Source organism: Musa acuminata, chromosome BXJ2-10 (genome assembly GCF_036884655.1).
Source record: "Musa acuminata AAA Group cultivar baxijiao chromosome BXJ2-10, Cavendish_Baxijiao_AAA, whole genome shotgun sequence".
In the NCBI taxonomy this organism is placed as follows: Eukaryota; Viridiplantae; Streptophyta; class Magnoliopsida; order Zingiberales; family Musaceae; genus Musa; species Musa acuminata.
The window spans coordinates 31,879,293-31,896,984 of NC_088347.1; the positions used below are offsets into that span (position 1 = coordinate 31,879,293).

At 41.1% G+C, this 17,692-nt stretch overlaps 2 protein-coding genes across 4 annotated transcripts; one reads left to right on the forward strand and one right to left on the reverse strand.

The window, feature by feature from the left end:
• Positions 1-3,609: 3,609 nt before the first annotated feature.
• LOC103968905 (mitochondrial carrier protein MTM1) lies at positions 3,610-10,873 on the reverse strand. 2 transcript variants are annotated; one of them, XM_009382255.3, is made up of 10 exons: positions 10,488-10,873; positions 9,657-9,710; positions 8,695-8,823; positions 8,497-8,556; positions 7,155-7,325; positions 4,962-5,061; positions 4,617-4,708; positions 4,361-4,510; positions 4,151-4,209; positions 3,610-3,983 (listed from the first exon to the last, which is right to left on the reverse strand). In XM_009382255.3, the coding sequence occupies exons 1-10, from the start codon at positions 10,656-10,658 to the stop codon at positions 3,866-3,868; spliced, it is 1,104 nt and encodes a 367-aa protein (XP_009380530.2). In that variant the 5' UTR covers positions 10,659-10,873; the 3' UTR covers positions 3,610-3,865. The 2 variants fall into 2 exon arrangements, with proteins under 2 accessions (XP_009380530.2, XP_018675556.2); XM_018820011.2 differs by lacking the exon at positions 7,155-7,325 and having other exon boundaries at positions 10,488-10,860.
• Positions 10,874-11,543: 670 nt separating this feature from the next.
• LOC103968906 (plastid division protein PDV1) lies at positions 11,544-14,694 on the forward strand. 2 transcript variants are annotated; one of them, XR_010491932.1, is made up of 3 exons: positions 11,544-11,979; positions 13,478-14,060; positions 14,226-14,694. XR_010491932.1 is itself a non-coding variant. In XM_009382257.3 (2 exons), exons 1-2 carry the CDS (start codon positions 11,653-11,655, stop codon positions 14,000-14,002), a joined length of 852 nt encoding a protein of 283 aa, XP_009380532.2. In that variant the 5' UTR covers positions 11,544-11,652; the 3' UTR covers positions 14,003-14,211. The 2 variants fall into 2 exon arrangements, 1 of the variants encoding a protein (XP_009380532.2); XM_009382257.3 differs by lacking the exon at positions 14,226-14,694 and having other exon boundaries at positions 13,478-14,211.
• Positions 14,695-17,692: the final 2,998 nt, after the last annotated feature.

A 17,692-nucleotide genomic window follows, 5' to 3' on the forward strand; every position in this document is an offset into this window, starting at 1 on the left:
CATTACTGGAGGATAAGAACCAGGAAGATGAAGAGGGAGGAAGAGAAGGAAAATGTTAAAGCTTGGGTTGTGCAGCAAGTTGAAGTTGCTTCCATTGTAACAGGGAATCCACCTACAAAGGACAAGGGAAGTTCTATATTGGGGGAGAGTCATTGAGATCAGAAGAAGTGAGGACAAATCAAATGCTAAGGATCACATCGTGAAGGAGGAAGACGTAATAGAGGGAGCTTGGATTACAAGAATGAATCATATGCTGGAAAGAGTACTAAGTTGGTGTAGGAAGATGATAACAGCCATATGGATGGGTTCTTTAATTTCGACGACTTGTCTGCGGAGTAGTTGGCAGTGACCATGAGAATGGTGATGATGATAATGTTCAGATTGCCAAACTCAAGGGAATCACGTAGTGCAGTGAAAGGAAGGTTGTCGTGAGAGTTCACCAACTCTTGGTGGCGAGCATGACTTCGAGAAACAAGGCAGCAGCATACGGGAAGCTTGGATATCCAGACAGTGAAGATGATGAAGGATCAAGTAAATGGGAGGGAAGAGGTTGATGGCATCAGTCTCACAGAGTGAGGGGTTGAAAGTTTCGTAAGTGATCAGATAGTCCTCAAAGAGAACCTATTTCAGAAAATTCTTCTGAAAGAGTGGATAGTGAGTTAGATATTGATGATGTCTTTGCTGGTATACATCTGAAAAAGAATGATAAGATTACATCTATCTGTGAAGGAAACACTTCTTATCGATGGGCAGGGATTCAGGAAGATCATGCATTAGTTGATCTTCTTGATATTATGCTCTTACCGATCCAGCGTATTTGATGGCTAACATCTTCACTGTTGCTAATATTATCACTTTTGATTCTAAGTGAAAACATATTTTAATTTGTATGCACGTAATGGTTGTTTGTTCATCTCATGTGTCACTTTGTTTAATAAGAATATTTTATAAGATAGTCATAAGAACATCAATGCTTTATGGATCAAAAATTTTTAGCAGTCCAAAAAAGTAGGAGCTGTTTGATGTAGTTTTTGATTTTGTCATCCTAGAAGTGAACAAATTGACAAGCTTCATATACGGGATTATTCTATCATAAATCATGTTGAAATTGAGAATTCATGTTGTAGCTTAATTGGCTAATCTTGTTTTGGGGGATCTACGTGACAAGGCATATTTTGGATTCCAACCACGTCATCACCCGCGGCCCTGCCACATCAACACGAGGGGGGACTTCCACGTGCCAAGATAGAAGCCATGCCGAGGCACCTCTCGGTACACCCCGTCTTGTCTCGGAAAGCTCGGGACGACGCCACCTGGTGTCGTTCCGCACATTCCGGGACGACGGCCGCACAAAAGTACCACCTCGCTCCTCGGGGATCGATCGTCACGCCAAACCCGCGTACAACCGGTCCTCGCATAATAGTATAAAAGCCTATGATCGGCATCTGGCTGGGGGAGACGGAAGAAAAAAAGAGAAATCATTCACTAACTTAGTCATCGAGGGGCCAAAGTCGGGAACTTCCCAATGAGGGCCTTCTATGCAGGAGTGCTGTCACCCCCAGAAGTGCGACTACCCCGACCGAGAGACGCCCTCCCTGAAGACGGTGTCAGCGCCCCGATCAAGAGAACGCCTCCCCCCTGACGACGCTAGTGTGCCGACCGAGAGGTGCTTTCCCACGTATGGCGTTGGCATCTCGACTTGCGGATGTAATCAACCTCGACGCCTCGCCCAACCGATCGCGTACTCCCGACATCGATCCCAAAACCAAACCGTGCTGACACATCAACCACGGTACACTCGTTCATCAACACTATGGTCGCAGATTTTCTTACAAACGGTGATCCCTATGGCCTACCAATGAACTCTGCCCATGATTTGGAGAATTATGATCCATAAGTGCTTGATTACCGATGTAAGCTTGTTAGTTGATACACTAAGCAGTTTACAATCTACCAGACAAACAAGAGCCCTTCTTTCATCCATCGAAACTGATGCTGCGGCTCAGTTGTTTTGCCCCAGCATCGACCGCAACCTGGTCCGTGCTTCCTTAAGAAAAGCCTTGTTAGTTGGAAATAAATGGTTTGTCGTGCGATATGCTATTTCTACTAATCAGCTATAGCGGTTTGTCATAGTGCAGGTGATCTTAGTTCGATTGCAGTGACTCTGTGTTCATGCAAATGATACCGTTTGACGGTCACTTCCATCTTTGTAGATCATCTCCCGTCATGATTTGATGCTTCATCAAACTCTATGGTAAATGGCTCTGTCCTGTCCTTCTGGATCCTCTCTGTCCAGATGAATCATGTAGAACACAGACAGACACTTGTGTTTGAGTCGGTATTTGTTTAGTTGATGCTCTGTGCAGATATCGTTTAGTTACATGTGTACTCTAGTGGCCCCAAAATGTGTGCTGGTTACAGATGGAATGATAACAAGGTTAATTTAGAGAGCTATCCTTTTTCCGGAACAGATTCCATGGACCGAAAGCTTTCATCTCTGGTAAGCACAATACCATCCTCATCTGTTATAAAAAGGCCTCCTTGGCTTACACTGCTGTTCTTGAGAGACAGAGAAAGGAGCAGCAGCATGAGCTCGGTTGGGCGAGGCATGGCCACTATGAACCTCATGGCCGACGGGGAGGGACAGCAGCATCAGCAACTGAGGGATGGACGAGGCTGCTTCCAGATGCCGGTGCGCTACCCTACGTACACCCAAGCCGACTATGAGGCGATGCCCGAGTGGAAGCTCAACTGCATCCTCCGAGAGTACGGCCTCCCGGTGACCGGTGACATCGACGATAAGAGGAGGTTTGCCATGGGCGCCTTCCTCTGGCCTGCTCTCTGAACCAGATATTATATATATATATTTAATACATGTATAATACATACATAAGGCTAGCTGTCTATGGAGAATAAACTGCTATGTAAGATGTGGGAGGTGCTGTATGTTGTTATTGCCTGTAGAACAGAGTTCATAATGGACATATTTGGAGTATTAATTCCAATGTCTGCCTTGATGTGGTTGAGTTATCGAGTGACGAGTTCATAATGGACTTACTCCATTGGATAAGCTCGCTCTCCAAGGGAATTCAGAGGAACGTCATGCGATGAGGATGACAGGAGGAGGATATCATCTTTCGAGCAGCAAATCTCCTCGACGAAACAGCGATTTGGTTGTTTGACACAAACCATCATGTAGATGAGATTGTTTCCTTGGAGTGTTGGATTGATTTCGATTCACTGTCAAGTAGAGGGCTCTCCCGCTGCTCTTCATCTTGCAGCGACAATCAATGCATGTCATTATCGACATCCATGCTCTTCCCCTGGAATCTGGAAAGGGAGGAGAATAGTCATCTTCTATCAAGTGTCAGACTAAGGTTAGCTTGCTTAACAAGGTGTGATGATGCAATGGCAGCTTCATTATCTTCTTCTTCGCCTTTAAGCACCGGGATGGATCAAAAGAGTAAAACTTCTTTACGTGCACCTTTTTTCGCTCGTCAATAGAGGAGGTAGCTTGATCATGAGTACGACGTAACACCTAGAGACATTTGGTCTGTTCCAAGTTGCTAAGACTAACTTTGCGGCAAGATATATCTTCCGGTGATGATATTAAAAAAAGAGAAAGATAGAATTTAAAATATCACCAGAAAAGGTGAAAGAACGTATTATCTGAGGACATCTGCAGCAGATAGGGGAAACAAGCACCCATCTACGGACTAGTTTGGACACATTTTAAGGCTAGAGATATCTCTCTCTCTCTTTTTTGTCTTATCGCCGAGCACGCTTTCCCGAGGGAAACGAACCATTGGGATGACCAAAAAAATCTTGACGGCCCAGATGAGCTCATGTGGCGGCCATCTGCCCTCTATCTATGCAGAAAATACTTGACGACCTCATAAAAGGAAACCACGATTCCCACGGAAGGCCCTGCACGTCCCACGCGCGGTCCAACGCCCGTGAAAAGCCCCTTCGCTCCTTCGCTCCTGCACGCATTTTGTCAACAACGCATTCACCCTCATGCAACAATAATAAATCTTCGCTCCATCCACAGAGCATGCCATGCCACCACCAAACAGTGAGTTTGACTTTCATGTAACAACACTTCCAAATTACGGTCAGTACTCAATCGAGAGTAGATGCAGCAACGTACCTCCAAACTTGTACGATGGTTTGCCTTGTGGTTGTTTTCAGCATTCTCTCCGGATCCTTCTGAAACAACCATCCCAAATTCCATGTTAGAGAGCAGTGCATGAGTCGCACTTGCCATGCATGCAATAACAAAGGTCTCCCAAATCGAATAACCGCACAAGTGTTAAGTGAAACCCCCAAAAAAAAAAAACCAGAGGAAGAACTCTTTTACCTCTATCTGTCTCCGAGTTTTTGCAACATCCAGAGGGCATGTCACGGCAGCAGCAAGACTGCCCGCAACATAACCCGCTAAAAAGTTCGCCCCAAGAACACCAGCCGCATTGCCATCCTCACCGACTAGCCCAAGTAGGCGCCTTCTAATCTGCGGATGCCAGTGGTCAGAAACACACGTCAGTAACATAGCACACAAACACAGGCTTCATGAGGTGACGGCAATGAATTTGATGTGGACCAAGAGAGAATCTCACTGGCTCAAGAGTCGACCAGCAAATGGCAGAAAAAGGAACATCTCGAGCAAGCTGTGCTCCTGCACCCATCCACAGCACACGGTACCCTTCAACTGTAAGAGTAGTAGGCTAACAAGTTAAAGCGACAGCAGGAACCGACCATCAAAAAATTTACAGATATAATAAACATGTATTTTTACTGCACAAGCTGCAAAAGGTAATTTTCCTTCTATCTAGTGGCAATGTGCAATTTAAGAGCTGGAATTTGAAGTTTGGTATGGTGACCATTATGTTTCCTCCTCCAACACTATCTACTCCGAAGATACATATGAATAGTGATTAATGGGTAGAGGTATATGAACATACTTTTCTCAAGGTGATTGTTACTCCTGCTTGGTGAGAGAACGCCGAGTAGAGTCGTCCGTATTCCTGGTGGCTTACCTCCAGCTCGAGATGCTTTGAACGCCTGTTGATCAGTATAGCAGTTTTCTACATCCTCTAATAACATCGGATCATGTTCAGAAGAAAAAAAAAAAAAAATTGCACATATAATTGTTGCAATTTGTAGCAGCACTAACCCCTCACATTTCGTTTAAAATTAATGAGATCTCTCTTTCTCCGTACTTGGATCAAAACATAGGTTTGTCATAGATAGACAATCTCTAGACAAAAGGGGATGATTGAGCAATTTTTTATACCTAGTGATGACCCCAAAACTCACTTATAAAAACCTTCACTCTCTCTTAACCTTCAACAGAACATGGGAAGGCTTGCGTTTACTGTCTCCATCAATCCAACGATGAGCAGTCAGGCTTAAAAACACCCTCTGATTGTGTCTACATTTTATTGGTCAAGGATCGACAAGTTTTTGTGATTTGTGAAAAAAAAAAAAAAGATAAGGATCAACTGAATTGACGAAAAGGATCTGAGACATCACCTGACAAAAACACAGTTAAAAAAATATTTATAAACCTTCTCTTATTTAATTTTGGAACTACAACCACCAAAAACTTGAACCTTAAGTGGTCAAAACCATTGAAACTAAACATAGAATGACTCAGACCATCATGAACATAACTAAAACAAGTGGAACAACTGAAACTACCATGATTGTTGAGACTGCCAAAAACAAAAATCCTGCTTGGGAGGGTCAACTAAGACTAGGAAAAACCTTGGTTGATCAACCCTGACTAATGAGTTTCTTTTTTGTTATAGTAACAGGGTCAGGCTAGTCAGAAAACTTCTTGATCATTGCAAGATTTTGCAAATCAAGGTTGCACAACTAGACCAAGGAAGCCAACTATGGTAGCCAAATTGGCCTAAATGTGCGAAAAATAATTCTGTCCTAGATGTTCCACAAATAACTGCATAGAAATTAACATGTATAATGAAGCAACAGGAAAAATACAAAAGGGATTTAGGCAGTGCCTAGTCAACGTGCAACGCCACAATTTAGTCCTACATTGGATCTGATGTAACAGGAGAATTGAGTCATTTTACATGACTAAATGGATCAACTATTATTAACCTGGGTTTAAGCACATTGGACTAATGGTTCACGTCACAACAAATCAGGTTAACGACAAATGGTTTCAAAACGAACTTAATTTTGGACACCGTTAGGACCCAAATAGAAACTGACTACTTATGAAGACATACCAGAACAAAGAGTCATCATTGCTTGTGCATTACGTCTTCTATACAAGGGTTTGATTTTGGGTCCAGCTGAGCCGTGTTAAAACTTAACAAAAATTTAAGTAGGAAATGTCGTAACAAAGGGACTAAACCAAGTCAGTTTATAGAGATAGACAAATTTAGCATTATTAGCTTGAGTCTGAACGTTTTGGACCTCTGGTTCAAGCCTACCAAACTAATGAGTTAGTTATCTCAATAGACTGGATCACCACACATCAAGCTACTCAAGTATTTAGCAATACTTGAAATTGAGGTAGGCATACCAGAACTCACTACTTAATTTGCAGGACCATGTCAATCTATTGGACAATTACACTCCATCAACCTACACATACAAATAAGGAAGAGAATGAATTCAACACATATGGAGCCCCTCTACGGTGCATGAGACTACTAACAGGTAAGAACACTTGAAAACATGACTAAACATGGTTTCTTTGTGGTCTATTACAAACATTTGATATTCAGGAAAAACTGATACCAGAAAAAAAAACAAAAATGGAAAATGATTCACGAAACAAAACTTTCATGTTATAAAAATAGTATAACAAATGTATTATTCACACGATCAAATTTTGAGTTTGTTGAACAAAAAATATTCAATGGTATGACACTGTACATATATCTTCCTACTTACACGTAGTTGATGGTTCTCATGTTTGATGCGTGTATACACATTCAAGTAAAATTTTAGTATATCTCTTTCACTATATAAATACTCAAACTTCAGTGTGACTACCTAAGCATAGCAAAATTTTCAAGTGTCACAGATATCAAGAAAAGATGATGATTTTTTGCTGAAGGGATAAAGTCTTGCAAAACTTTCCAGATGGCCAAAAAATTGTATCATTAAATGTAAGCTACCTGCATACGTGTTCTTGCCAACTCAATAGGAGAGCAAGCTAGACAAGCTAATGTGCGTGCAGCTGAACCAGCAAGTAGGGGAACATAAGGTGTTAGATTAGGGTAACTATTGACAGCGATACCGTCCATCCAATTGCGCAACATGTCATAGCAAGGTAAATATATCCCCACCTGTCAGCAAAAAATTTGCAGCAGATCTCCATAAAGAAACTTGTGAAGTAAAACATAGAGACCAAAAATCCACACGGTGAAATCACAGAAGTTATGAAACATTGCAACAGCTAACCAACTTTTATCTCCTTCTTTTGAGTGGAAAATGGTAAGACAATGGAGGTGGTTTACTGAGAAGTCAGTATCTCACTAGTAATAATAAGCACAAGAAACGTTGACAAATACCTATTGCAAGTGAAGGTAAGCGGACAGTCACTGCAAGTTGTTACAAGAAACTTATACCTGAAAGGAACTTGGTTGTCCTCTGATTGCAATAAAAAACAGAGCCAATATGATGCATTTTATATTGTTTAATTCTAGAAATGACGAGAAAGCATCACATTTATCAGCAATATTCACCCCAAATCCATGGAAATTGGAAACTATTATCAAGCATACAGGACGAAAATTATTCATCAAGAAATTTGAAGTCCACCTCTAGACTCTTGTTAAAGAGATGTCTTTTCGAGACAACGGTCAGTGAATATTTTTTCAACAAGATTTGATCTCTTGAACATGACAAATCATTTATCATTTTGCCTTCCAAAGGGATGTAAATAGGTGAAAAAACATTTATAGATGTAGCTGAAATGTACACAGGAAGATACAAAAAGAGGAAGACAGGAGACAATAGAACCTAATAAACCAAGTGTGTCATTAGTCAATAGAAGTAATTAGCCAATTTGAAGTTGCAGATCCAAGCTGGGTTTCACCCTGTTAGGTTTTCTTTTTATAAATAATTTAGCTCAATGCAAGTTAAATTTATATCATTGTGGTGGACAATGTAAAACATCCATATGTTTTAACGTTCATAAAGAAAGCCAACTTATGGGCTTATATGCAGAAATTCATAATTAATATTTGGTTCTTTTCCTTGTGTAAATGTGTCAAGAATCCCTTTCATAGCATAGTTACTACAAGGAATAAAAAGAACCTTGTGAAAATTGCAACAAAAGTTATTGGTAGTCAGTACAAAGGCTGTGGTTTATCAAGTTCCAACAGAAAAATACATTACCAGTAATTTTTCCGGAATGATACAGCCATAAACTCAAGTACAACCATAGCGAAAGACGTGATTGAATACTTGAAAGTGAAACAATGCTGGTGTTCTGTTAAAGAAAGAGAAACTTACAGTTGGTACAGCCAATACTAAGCTCGCATTAGTACCCCTCCACAATCTAACAAATCCTTCCTATAAAATTTCTTCATCACATAGCAAGAAAAAATTGACAACTCATTCCTAACATAAAAACTTAGTGAAATGATACACAAATACATGAACTACATCAAGAAAGAGAATAAGTTCCAATACTAAAGGAATGCCTATTACCTGCTTAATCACCTTGTAGAAAACATCCAGTGTTCCCTTGTACCGGGAATGATCAGAAGGACAACATGTGCTTGCACAGTATCTTTCACCAAAGATATATGATGGGTAACACCTAACATCCATGCAAATCTGTGAAATAGAAATATATTAAGCTCAAGAATCCAAATAAAGTACATTAAAGCAAAGACGCTAACACTTTTGTTGCTCAAGTGAAATATACAAAGGAAAAAAGTAGGAGTCAACTTGATTATTTAAATTTCCAAAACTTCCTGCATGATAAATAAAAATAAGGTTAAAGATGCTATAAATAAAGAGAAACAGAAGCATACAACATTTAATAATGATAATTATAAAAGGGGAAAAGGCCGAATTCATAATGCCAGAAAACATTAGCTGGGACAAAAAAGAAACAGATTATCTATTTTCAGATATTATCTACTTTCAAACAAAAGCATTGACATGCATAAACATAACTGAGTTTTGTGTGAGCAATCCACTGCAACCCATTTAATTGAGCATGAGGAACAAAACCATGCTCTGATTGAGGAGACAGACCAAAGGTATGTTTCATATAGAAAGCACTATTTAGATTAATAGTAGTAAATCAAAAGCTTGGAGTTATATTCAAATATCAAGATACAGTTAGATCCGAATCCATTTTAATATGCATATACGATAAGAATGTGGATGGCAGAAAATTTGGATAGAAATGTCAGTACATGAAGAACAGCCGATGCAACCAATTGAAAGTCTCATTTACTTTGCTTTTATTCTTTGAACAGTAATATATTACTTAACCATTATGTGGTCCTTTCCATTCAGCACGGCACCCAGAACAGGGTTCAAGAATCTTTGTCGAACAGAGGAAATTCAAGTAGAGAAGAAACAATACGGGCACACCGCATATCATAAAATAGAACCATAAGCCTTTCACCCTGATGTTGTAAGTGCTATAAGGCAACCTGATGCTGCGAAGTGTTATATGGTACTCCAGCTGCTTGTGCTTGCAACCTTGTCTGTAAAGAACAGAGCAAAGAAACACATTAATGTCTACAAAGTATCTGTGCATCACAAAATTAGAGAAAACAGAACATTGAAGAGTTGAAGAATCAAATGGCGAAAATATTTGCATGAAGCACAACACAAAAGAATGAGCCTCTTAAAAGAGAATAGAAGCTTACCTCCAATCAACCGGAAGAAATAACGCATGAAAAGAATAACATAATAACGCATGAATAGAAGCTGATCCCACAATTGGTTGGTTCAAGAAGATAAATTACGCTTACCATAAATCTATAGCAAGAAATATACTTCAATCTACAGCAAAATAAAGAAAATGCACATCACAATGAACTCTGTAAGCGTAGCAGAATTACGATAAATCTACGGCAAGAAGGCCTTTCATTGTCCTACACAACGAAAATTTCCTACAAAAAGGAATATAATTCTTGACATCAACTTATTCTGATTAACACAAGTTCTACACCAAGAATAAAGAACCCTTTCTTTCCTCAACCTGTATAATATAGAAACCATGAGGGTTGCGTCACAAACGTTTACAACGATGTACATCGCTGCTTCATCCCTCACGAACGATGCTTAATTCGAACGATCGAGTCAACTCAGGATATTGCCACGACCTAAAACAATCGATTGCCGAAGCAAGCAAACCCCAGAAAGCCACCAAATTGCTCGGACGAACCGCAAGAACGAAACACTTCTTAAATTCTGGTCAAGATGAAAAAAACAAGCCAAAGATTCGGAACAACGAAGAGGACACGTGGGCACATCACCTTTGCGACGTCGAGGGGATTGACGATGATGGAGGAAACGAGGGCGGCGCCGGCGGCGGAGATGGCTCGCTCGGCGAAGCCCATCTTGGAGTCGGAGGAAGACAGGTGGAAAGGAGGAGAGGGAGAAGTGGAGGGGGAAGGGGAGGACGTGGCCTTCTCGGAGGCCGACATGATAGCGGTCGCTGGGATCGTACGCACAAAGAGGAAGAACAAAAGGATCAATTGGCGATCAATTTCAAGGGGTTTCTCTAAATCTTTATCTTGTGATTCCTTTCTTCCTCCCTCCCATTCGTAACGTCCACGGACTCAGATGGCGGTGGGTCGACTCGGTTCGCGTTGGAAATGAACCGCAGATACAATAAGCGACCGAGGAAGGAAGTGGAGGCGTGTGGGTGTGTACAGCTCTCTACGTTACATTTTCCCTTCAAAATTAAATTCTTTTAATAATAATAATAATAATAATTAAATATTTTTATTTCTTTGTGTGTAATAAATGACCTTTTTCCTGATGGCCCATTAATCAATAAAAAAAAACGAAAAATAAATGGCATGCATGTCAACATGTTCATGACACCTTGCGTTTGGCTACCTTAATTGGCTCGGATGAAGAACTACGGCCACGACTCACCTCACGACATCTCGTCTGCTTCGGCGTCCGGCGTCTCGAAGGCGCAGGAGATAGGGAGGAGTCGTGGGGGGCCCACGCTCGTCGAAGCCAATGGGAAGGCCCACTCGGGTGTCTCGTCGTTTGGCCCTCGCACGTAAAGGGCTCCCTCACCACACGATCAAGGCGGGTTACCCCCAGCCGAGACGGGGAACACGCAGATCCCTTGACATGGACCAGGGCCCATCTCTGGGACCGACCACTCTCCTCCAATTTTGTGCTGTAAAGATGTGTTCCCTGTTCGGAAACGAGAGGGGATGTCCTTCTTGTCAAAAGGGACGCACCGCATCATGGTCCACGCAAGCGGGGAATCAACCATTTGCCAAGAAAAGGACGGCCTAGATCACGTCGTCCACGTTGTGGTTAGCACCTTAACTAACTACTTTGTATCGTTTTCTCTCTCAGTCTGCTCCCTTCGGAAGCACCCCGAGAAAGCGGTGGGGGGACGGAAACGGGGATTCCAACCCTAACCCTAACCCTTCCTCCGTCTTCTCCTCCTCGATGAGATGGGAGATGGAGATGGAGGAGGTGGAGGCGGTGCTGGAGAGGATCTGGGACCTCCATGACAAGATCAGCGACGCCATCCACGCCATCTCCCGCGCCCATTTCCTCAGCTCCGTCAAGGGTCTCCGCAGCGGACGACAGCCTCCGGTGGCGGCGCCGGCGCCGGCGAAAGGCGGCGGGGAAGGAGGTGAGGGCAAGGGTGGGTTTGTCTTCGTGAAGGATTTCAGGGTGGAGGAGGACGGCGCGGCGATGGCGGAGGCCAGGAGCCTCAACGACATCCGCTCCGCGCTGGAGAACCTCGAGGACCAGCTCGAGTTCTTCCATGTGAGTTCCGCTACCTTGGCGATTGAATTCTGTCTTTTCCCCTTTCTTCTTTGTCGATCCAATTGATATTGTCGATGAAACCAAATAAGTCAGATCATTTATCCTTAAACAATATGATCGATAACATATGGTATGATTTTAATCGATTTATATATGCGGGAAGTTTGTACTTTTTCAAATTTTTTTCTCATTTGGGTTTCGGAAGGCTGGATAAAATTGTGCTTTTTTGCAGCAAATTTTCCCTCAAGAATGTTCACTAAAACAAGATTATTCTTTTATACTTCTGGATTGTAGGATTTTGTTTAATGTTTATTTTTTCTTCGAATCAGTTCCGTCCATGTTGTTTCTGACTTGTTAAAAATTACTCCTTTTTTTTTTTTGCTTCTCTGTGTATCAACCATTCAAGTTTTTGCAGGGAAACCCTTCTTTGCACTTTAAACTTCTATCTAATGTTTTTTTCCCATCTTTTTTTTTTTCTGGTGATACATTATCAGCTATTTTTATGGATAAAGGAGAGTTTTGATTGGCTAGACTGGTCTAGGGGCATCTCAATTGTCACCACAGTTTTAATGGGATGTCAAGTTCAATAATCAAAGAAGGTAGTTCTGGTGTCCCATTGAGCTTCCTCTTCAAATGAACTCTGATAGCATAAATCCTGAACGACTCTTCAAACTTGTTAGTCAACAAAGGAAAAGAAACTTTAAACAGTGTTAGAAGAAATTGCATTGTGCAGAAGAGTCTTGGATTTGAGGTGCTTCACTTGGAGATGAGTCATGTTTATATCGGCAAAAGCTGCCACTTCTGCATTGTGCAGAACTTTTCTAAAGGTTGTGGTAGCTTGCTCTATTCTAAGTGTACATGGTCAGATTTTTTTTGTGTCTTGAACAACTGCAGAGCTTTTCCATTGACCCATATTTTAGACTTAACGAATATGTCTGGGTTGCTCCTTGTTTGTATCAGTTTGAACAACAGAACACGGGAGATATTTCTACTTGTGAAATTAGGTTGTATACTTCTCCTTTTTGTCAATTTTGTTTTTGGTTCTGTATCTGGGTTAAATGATCTGTTGATTATTCTTTAAGCCACTTGGTTTGATTTGCAGCAGATGTCACACATATGTATATGTGAAGCAGCAGTAATAAATGTCATAAAACAGCGGAAAGAAACTTAATTTTGGTTTGCTAGACCCTAGTTGGTTCCTTTTTCTAATGAATCTACTATAGGCAATCACAATTAAATTTCAGGTGTCTTTACATATTTAATAAGTGACTACAGGGGCTTGTTGACTTGTTGTTATCAATGCATGAGCAGAGCATGTCAGCCTTAAAACAATCTGCAGGATTCGGTGATCGTACATGAACATCTTTGATTGACTAATATTTGTAGTTTATTTAATCTCGTTAGCTTTTCCACTTGACCTTACATTTACATCTTAAGGGTCGCCTTTTATGATATGATTGTGCTAAATAACAGTTTGGCAAGCATGTTTGATCTACAGACTGTGCAATCACAACAGCGAGCTGAACGAGATGCTGCTATAGCGCGGTTGGAACAAAGTCGTATCATTCTAGCCATTAGGTTGGCTGAGCATCGGGGAAAGAAGTACAAAGTCATCGAAGAAGCTTTAGCATTTGTTGGTGATGTGCACAACATGGGCCATTTTGTCATGCCAGAGACCCTCTATGAGAATGAGATGACGAGGAGTCGGTCAGGTAAGAATCTGGAAGACCATGAGAGCAAAGGGCCTAGTATGTTGATGCAAATGTTCATATCAAGCTTCGCTGTGGCCAAAAGGTCATTCGGATTGGTGGGCGTCCAAGGAATTTTAGGGAATGCCGCGATGTTCGCTGTAAGTATGCTTGCTCTTGTGCATCTCAATCAAGTTGCTTTTAAGGGTGAAACTGCACCCGCACGAGATCAGACGTTCTACAGGAGGAGAAATGAAGATAGATTCTCTCGGATGGATAATTCTTCACATAGTGGCCAATTGAAGCGACTTGATGTTCTGTGGGCTAGAGGATAAGATTGAGACATTGATCCCAGAGTAATGCCTGTACATTTTGCTTGCAGTCATTAGGAAGGTGAATTTTCCCAAAAAATTTTGTCACTTCATAATATGCTTTATTGTTTTTTTATTAAATATTTTTCCCTGGTAATTTTCGGAGAGTCATGTATATGGTTGTATAACCTGTTTGTTCATAGATAAAGACAGACTTGAGTCTGATTATTTTCCCTCCCCTCTTCAGGACATGCACTAGAGCTAAGAGTCATGTATTGTGAACTATAACTGCTATGGATGCATGGGGTTAAACTCCAACCACGAAGAAGATATTTCTGCGTGTTTCGTGTTTGATTCCCTTTTGGGGTTACTGCAGGCCCTTGTGTTGCCTAAAATTCCGAGAGAAAAAGTTAGAACACTCCCCCTGAGAGTTATCTTGCAATGGAATGGTGTTTGCCTCGTTCGCAAGTCATGTTCAGGTACCTCAAGGATGAAGGCAGCCAACCAAGGAGAGTCCATATATTTAGTTCAATGGGTCCCCCATGTGATGTGATTTGAGGGAATAAAGGTGCCGCCTATGGCTCTTTTTGGTTGGGGCAAACGACAAGATGTGCCCCATCATCATGATGTGATGTAAGTGCTCGTCATTGCCCCTCTGTCGATGATGAAATCAAAAGAGATCATATCTTTTCATGGTGATCACTCAATCAGCCCAAGTATACTGTCCACTATAGTTGGTGCCTTTATTCTTGCCGTGTGTAGATTGCTGCAGAACTTCACATAACGGGGGGAGAGAGAGAGAGAGAGAGAGATGCTACTGTGCTGTGCAATTATGCATCGTACAAAGCAATTCAAGTCGAAACCATTTGCATATATGGGTTTTTTTTTGAAAAAAAAATGAATAGAAAAACCTTTAATTAGCTAACCAGTTTGCAAACAAAACAAAAGGTCACAAAGCAGCAGTAGATGCCTCCCACACAGCAGCAACATTGGCCAAGTTGTGCACAAAGACAAAAAGGCACATGAACTCAACTTAAGACAGACTTAACAGTTCACAACTTCATATCATCAACAATAAGCTCGCATATGTCTATTCCTTCCTCGTGGGAAAATTCTATGCCTACACAACCACAAAATGAGCCATCATTGTCTACAGAGAACCCCTCCCAACTTTCAACATTTCTAACTACATGCACTCTTATCGGAGTCCGCTCAGTCTTCTTATTAATAATCCTCCGCCAGATAGATTCACTGTTGACCTGACGATTGCGAAACTGCACAGAGGCATCTAATGTGAGCAGCGGTTCGAGGTGATGAAGTCTTTTCCTTCTCTAACCATGCCCCATTTTGCCTGTTTTGCAAAAAAAGATGAAAGGAGTCCCCCAAATGAGCCTGAACCCTGTACTCAAATAAAACATGAGAGATCGAATCTGACAATAGCTGACACCTAGGACATGAATTAGTTTGACAATGCCGAAAATTAGAAAGGTAGTGATGTTATTTTGATATTGTCGATGGAGAATCGATACGGTTTGGTTCGATCTTGAAAGTGCAAACTCGTTCAAGGACCCCGTGGGGGTTTACGTGAGGGCGATCTAATGGGGGGGGGGGGGGGGGGGAGGGAGATGTTTCCAACCCGATCTCTTAGATCATTAAGTTAACAAAGAAGAGAAAAATAATCTCGCTACCTCTTTTGAACATTGGAGGCTGGCTTTTATACCCAAGCGGTCGATGGCATGAGGCCAGTGGCTGGTTGAAGTGTCCTGGGATTCATTAATATCAACGGTTGACGAATGTATTGACTTATGGGTAGCGTGAGAGAATGATGACAACGAGGGTGTCATTTGCTAGGGTCAGGGCCTATTTGGGATAAGCAAGAATGGCCCCCTATGTCGAGCGTCCGAAAAGAGAGGAAAGTGAAACTAGGATACTTACGACACTTGGAATTAATGTCTTTTGCTATTAGGCATGTGAGCCTTCTTGAAATTGTGGTTTGGCAGGGTGTGTCAGGTTACTTACGACAGATGATCCAAGGAAGGGGAAAAGAGGGATGAGCTTTATTATCGTAGATTAATGCATCTTGTAGTGGGCTCGTGCAACCCCAACAGAGATTCAGTTGGGCAGGGGCTAGTGGATCGTACTCCTACTAATGGCTATAAGGGAAGGGCATATGCTTTTTGACCATGTCATTGCCTAGATGGTAGTTTCTGACTGGGTTTGATAGTTTCACGCTAGTGTTGTTACTTTCTGTATCAAGTATGAAGAAGTAGGAAGGCTATGTCAAAATAATTTCTTAAGAAATACTTTAATTTTTTATTGGATGTGTAGATTTCACATCATCCTTCGGCCTGACCAACTTCTTTTTGTGATTTTCTATGATATGCACTACTCGAAGAGACAATATCGTTTGTAGTGAAAGACCAAATTCAAGAATCCTCGTTAAGGTAACTAGAAATATAAATGCCAAGAATATGATGTATCAATAATAAGTGAAAATACTTTAGTAGTAAATTATGTTTCTATGAAGAATTTTTAATAAAATCAGTAATTATTTTAAAATGCTATAGAAATCCAATGTTTACTTATGTAGGCTAAAAAAAAATAGGAATGTTACGGTCCTCTCAAATCCTTGTACTAAATCTTTTACCTATCAATTTCCTAAAATCCTCCCTCAACTTGTGAAGAGCTGAAGTGATTCTTTTCCATCCCTAGAAAGTTTCAGTTTATTGATTATGTTTTTAAGTTCAAATAATTCGTACTCAGTATTTAAAATTTTAAATCATAGGTTGTCTATCCTATTTAAGAGAGGTGTGAGTCTTCTAACATAAATAATTTTTTTTGAAATCTTAATGTCATAAATTCTAAGGCCCCCTATACTCTTTATGTTCAATGATTGTGTACCAACTAATGAGGCTAAAACCTTTGGACGAATAAGAATTTGCCCAAGTGAAAATTATAATGAGGCTAAAATACTTTAGTAGTAAATTATATTTCTAAGAAGGATTTTTAATAAAATCAGTAACTATTTCAAAATGTTATAGAAATTTGTTTGTTAGGGTCGAACCTGGTTAGTACGATCTCAAGATGCTATTTGTTTGTTATGGCAAATTCTATGTCGTCTCAAGGTGCGTCTTAGTCTCGTTGAGGTATATGTGAAAAATAATTTCGTTGTCTCCTTTGAGCGTTAGAGGTTGCCTTTTATATCGAAGCTGTCGATGGCATGAGGTCGGTGGCTGACTGGAGTGCCCCTTACATCGTCTTGAGATTCATTAATGTCGACGACTAATGGGCATACTGACTTATGGGTGGCGTCAGGGAAGGACGATAACGGGGGTACCATTTGCTAGGGCTGGGGCCTGTTTGAGACAAGCAAGAATGGCCCCCTATGTCGAGCGTCCGAAAAGAGAGGGAAGGAAAACTGGGCCACGCCACTTGGAATTAATGTCTTTTGCTGCTAGGCATGCGGGCCTTCTTGAAATTGTGGTTTTGTAGGGTGTGTCAGGTTACTTACGGTAGATGATCCCAGGAAGGGGAAAAGAGGGATGAGATTTATTATCGTAGATTAATGCATCCTATAGTGGACTTGTGCAACCCTAACAGAGATTCGGTTGGGCAGGGGCTAGTGGATCGTACTCCTACTGATGGCTACAAGGGAAGGGCATATGCTCTTTTGACCATGTCATTGCCTAAATGATAGTTCCTGATCGGGTTTGG

What these genes read in the sequence shown, in the direction of transcription:
- LOC103968906 (XM_009382257.3), top strand. Translation starts at nt 11,653, where the DNA reads ATGAGATGGGAGATGGAGATGGAGGAGGTGGAGGCGGTGCTGGAGAGG. An exon ending in ACCAGCTCGAGTTCTTCCAT is followed by an intron (nt 11,980 to 13,477) that starts GTGAGTTCCGCT and finishes TTTGATCTACAG; the next exon opens with ACTGTGCAATCACAACAGCG.
- LOC103968905 (XM_009382255.3), bottom strand. Translation starts at nt 10,658, where the DNA reads ATGTCGGCCTCCGAGAAGGCCACGTCCTCCCCTTCCCCCTCCACTTCT. An exon ending in AAACTCGGAGACAGATAGAG is followed by an intron (nt 4,210 to 4,360) that starts GTAAAAGAGTTC and finishes TGGTTGTTTCAG; the next exon opens with AAGGATCCGGAGAGAATGCT. An exon ending in ACCATCGTACAAGTTTGGAG is followed by an intron (nt 3,984 to 4,150) that starts GTACGTTGCTGC and finishes AAATGCGTGCAG; the next exon opens with GAGCGAAGGAGCGAAGGGGC.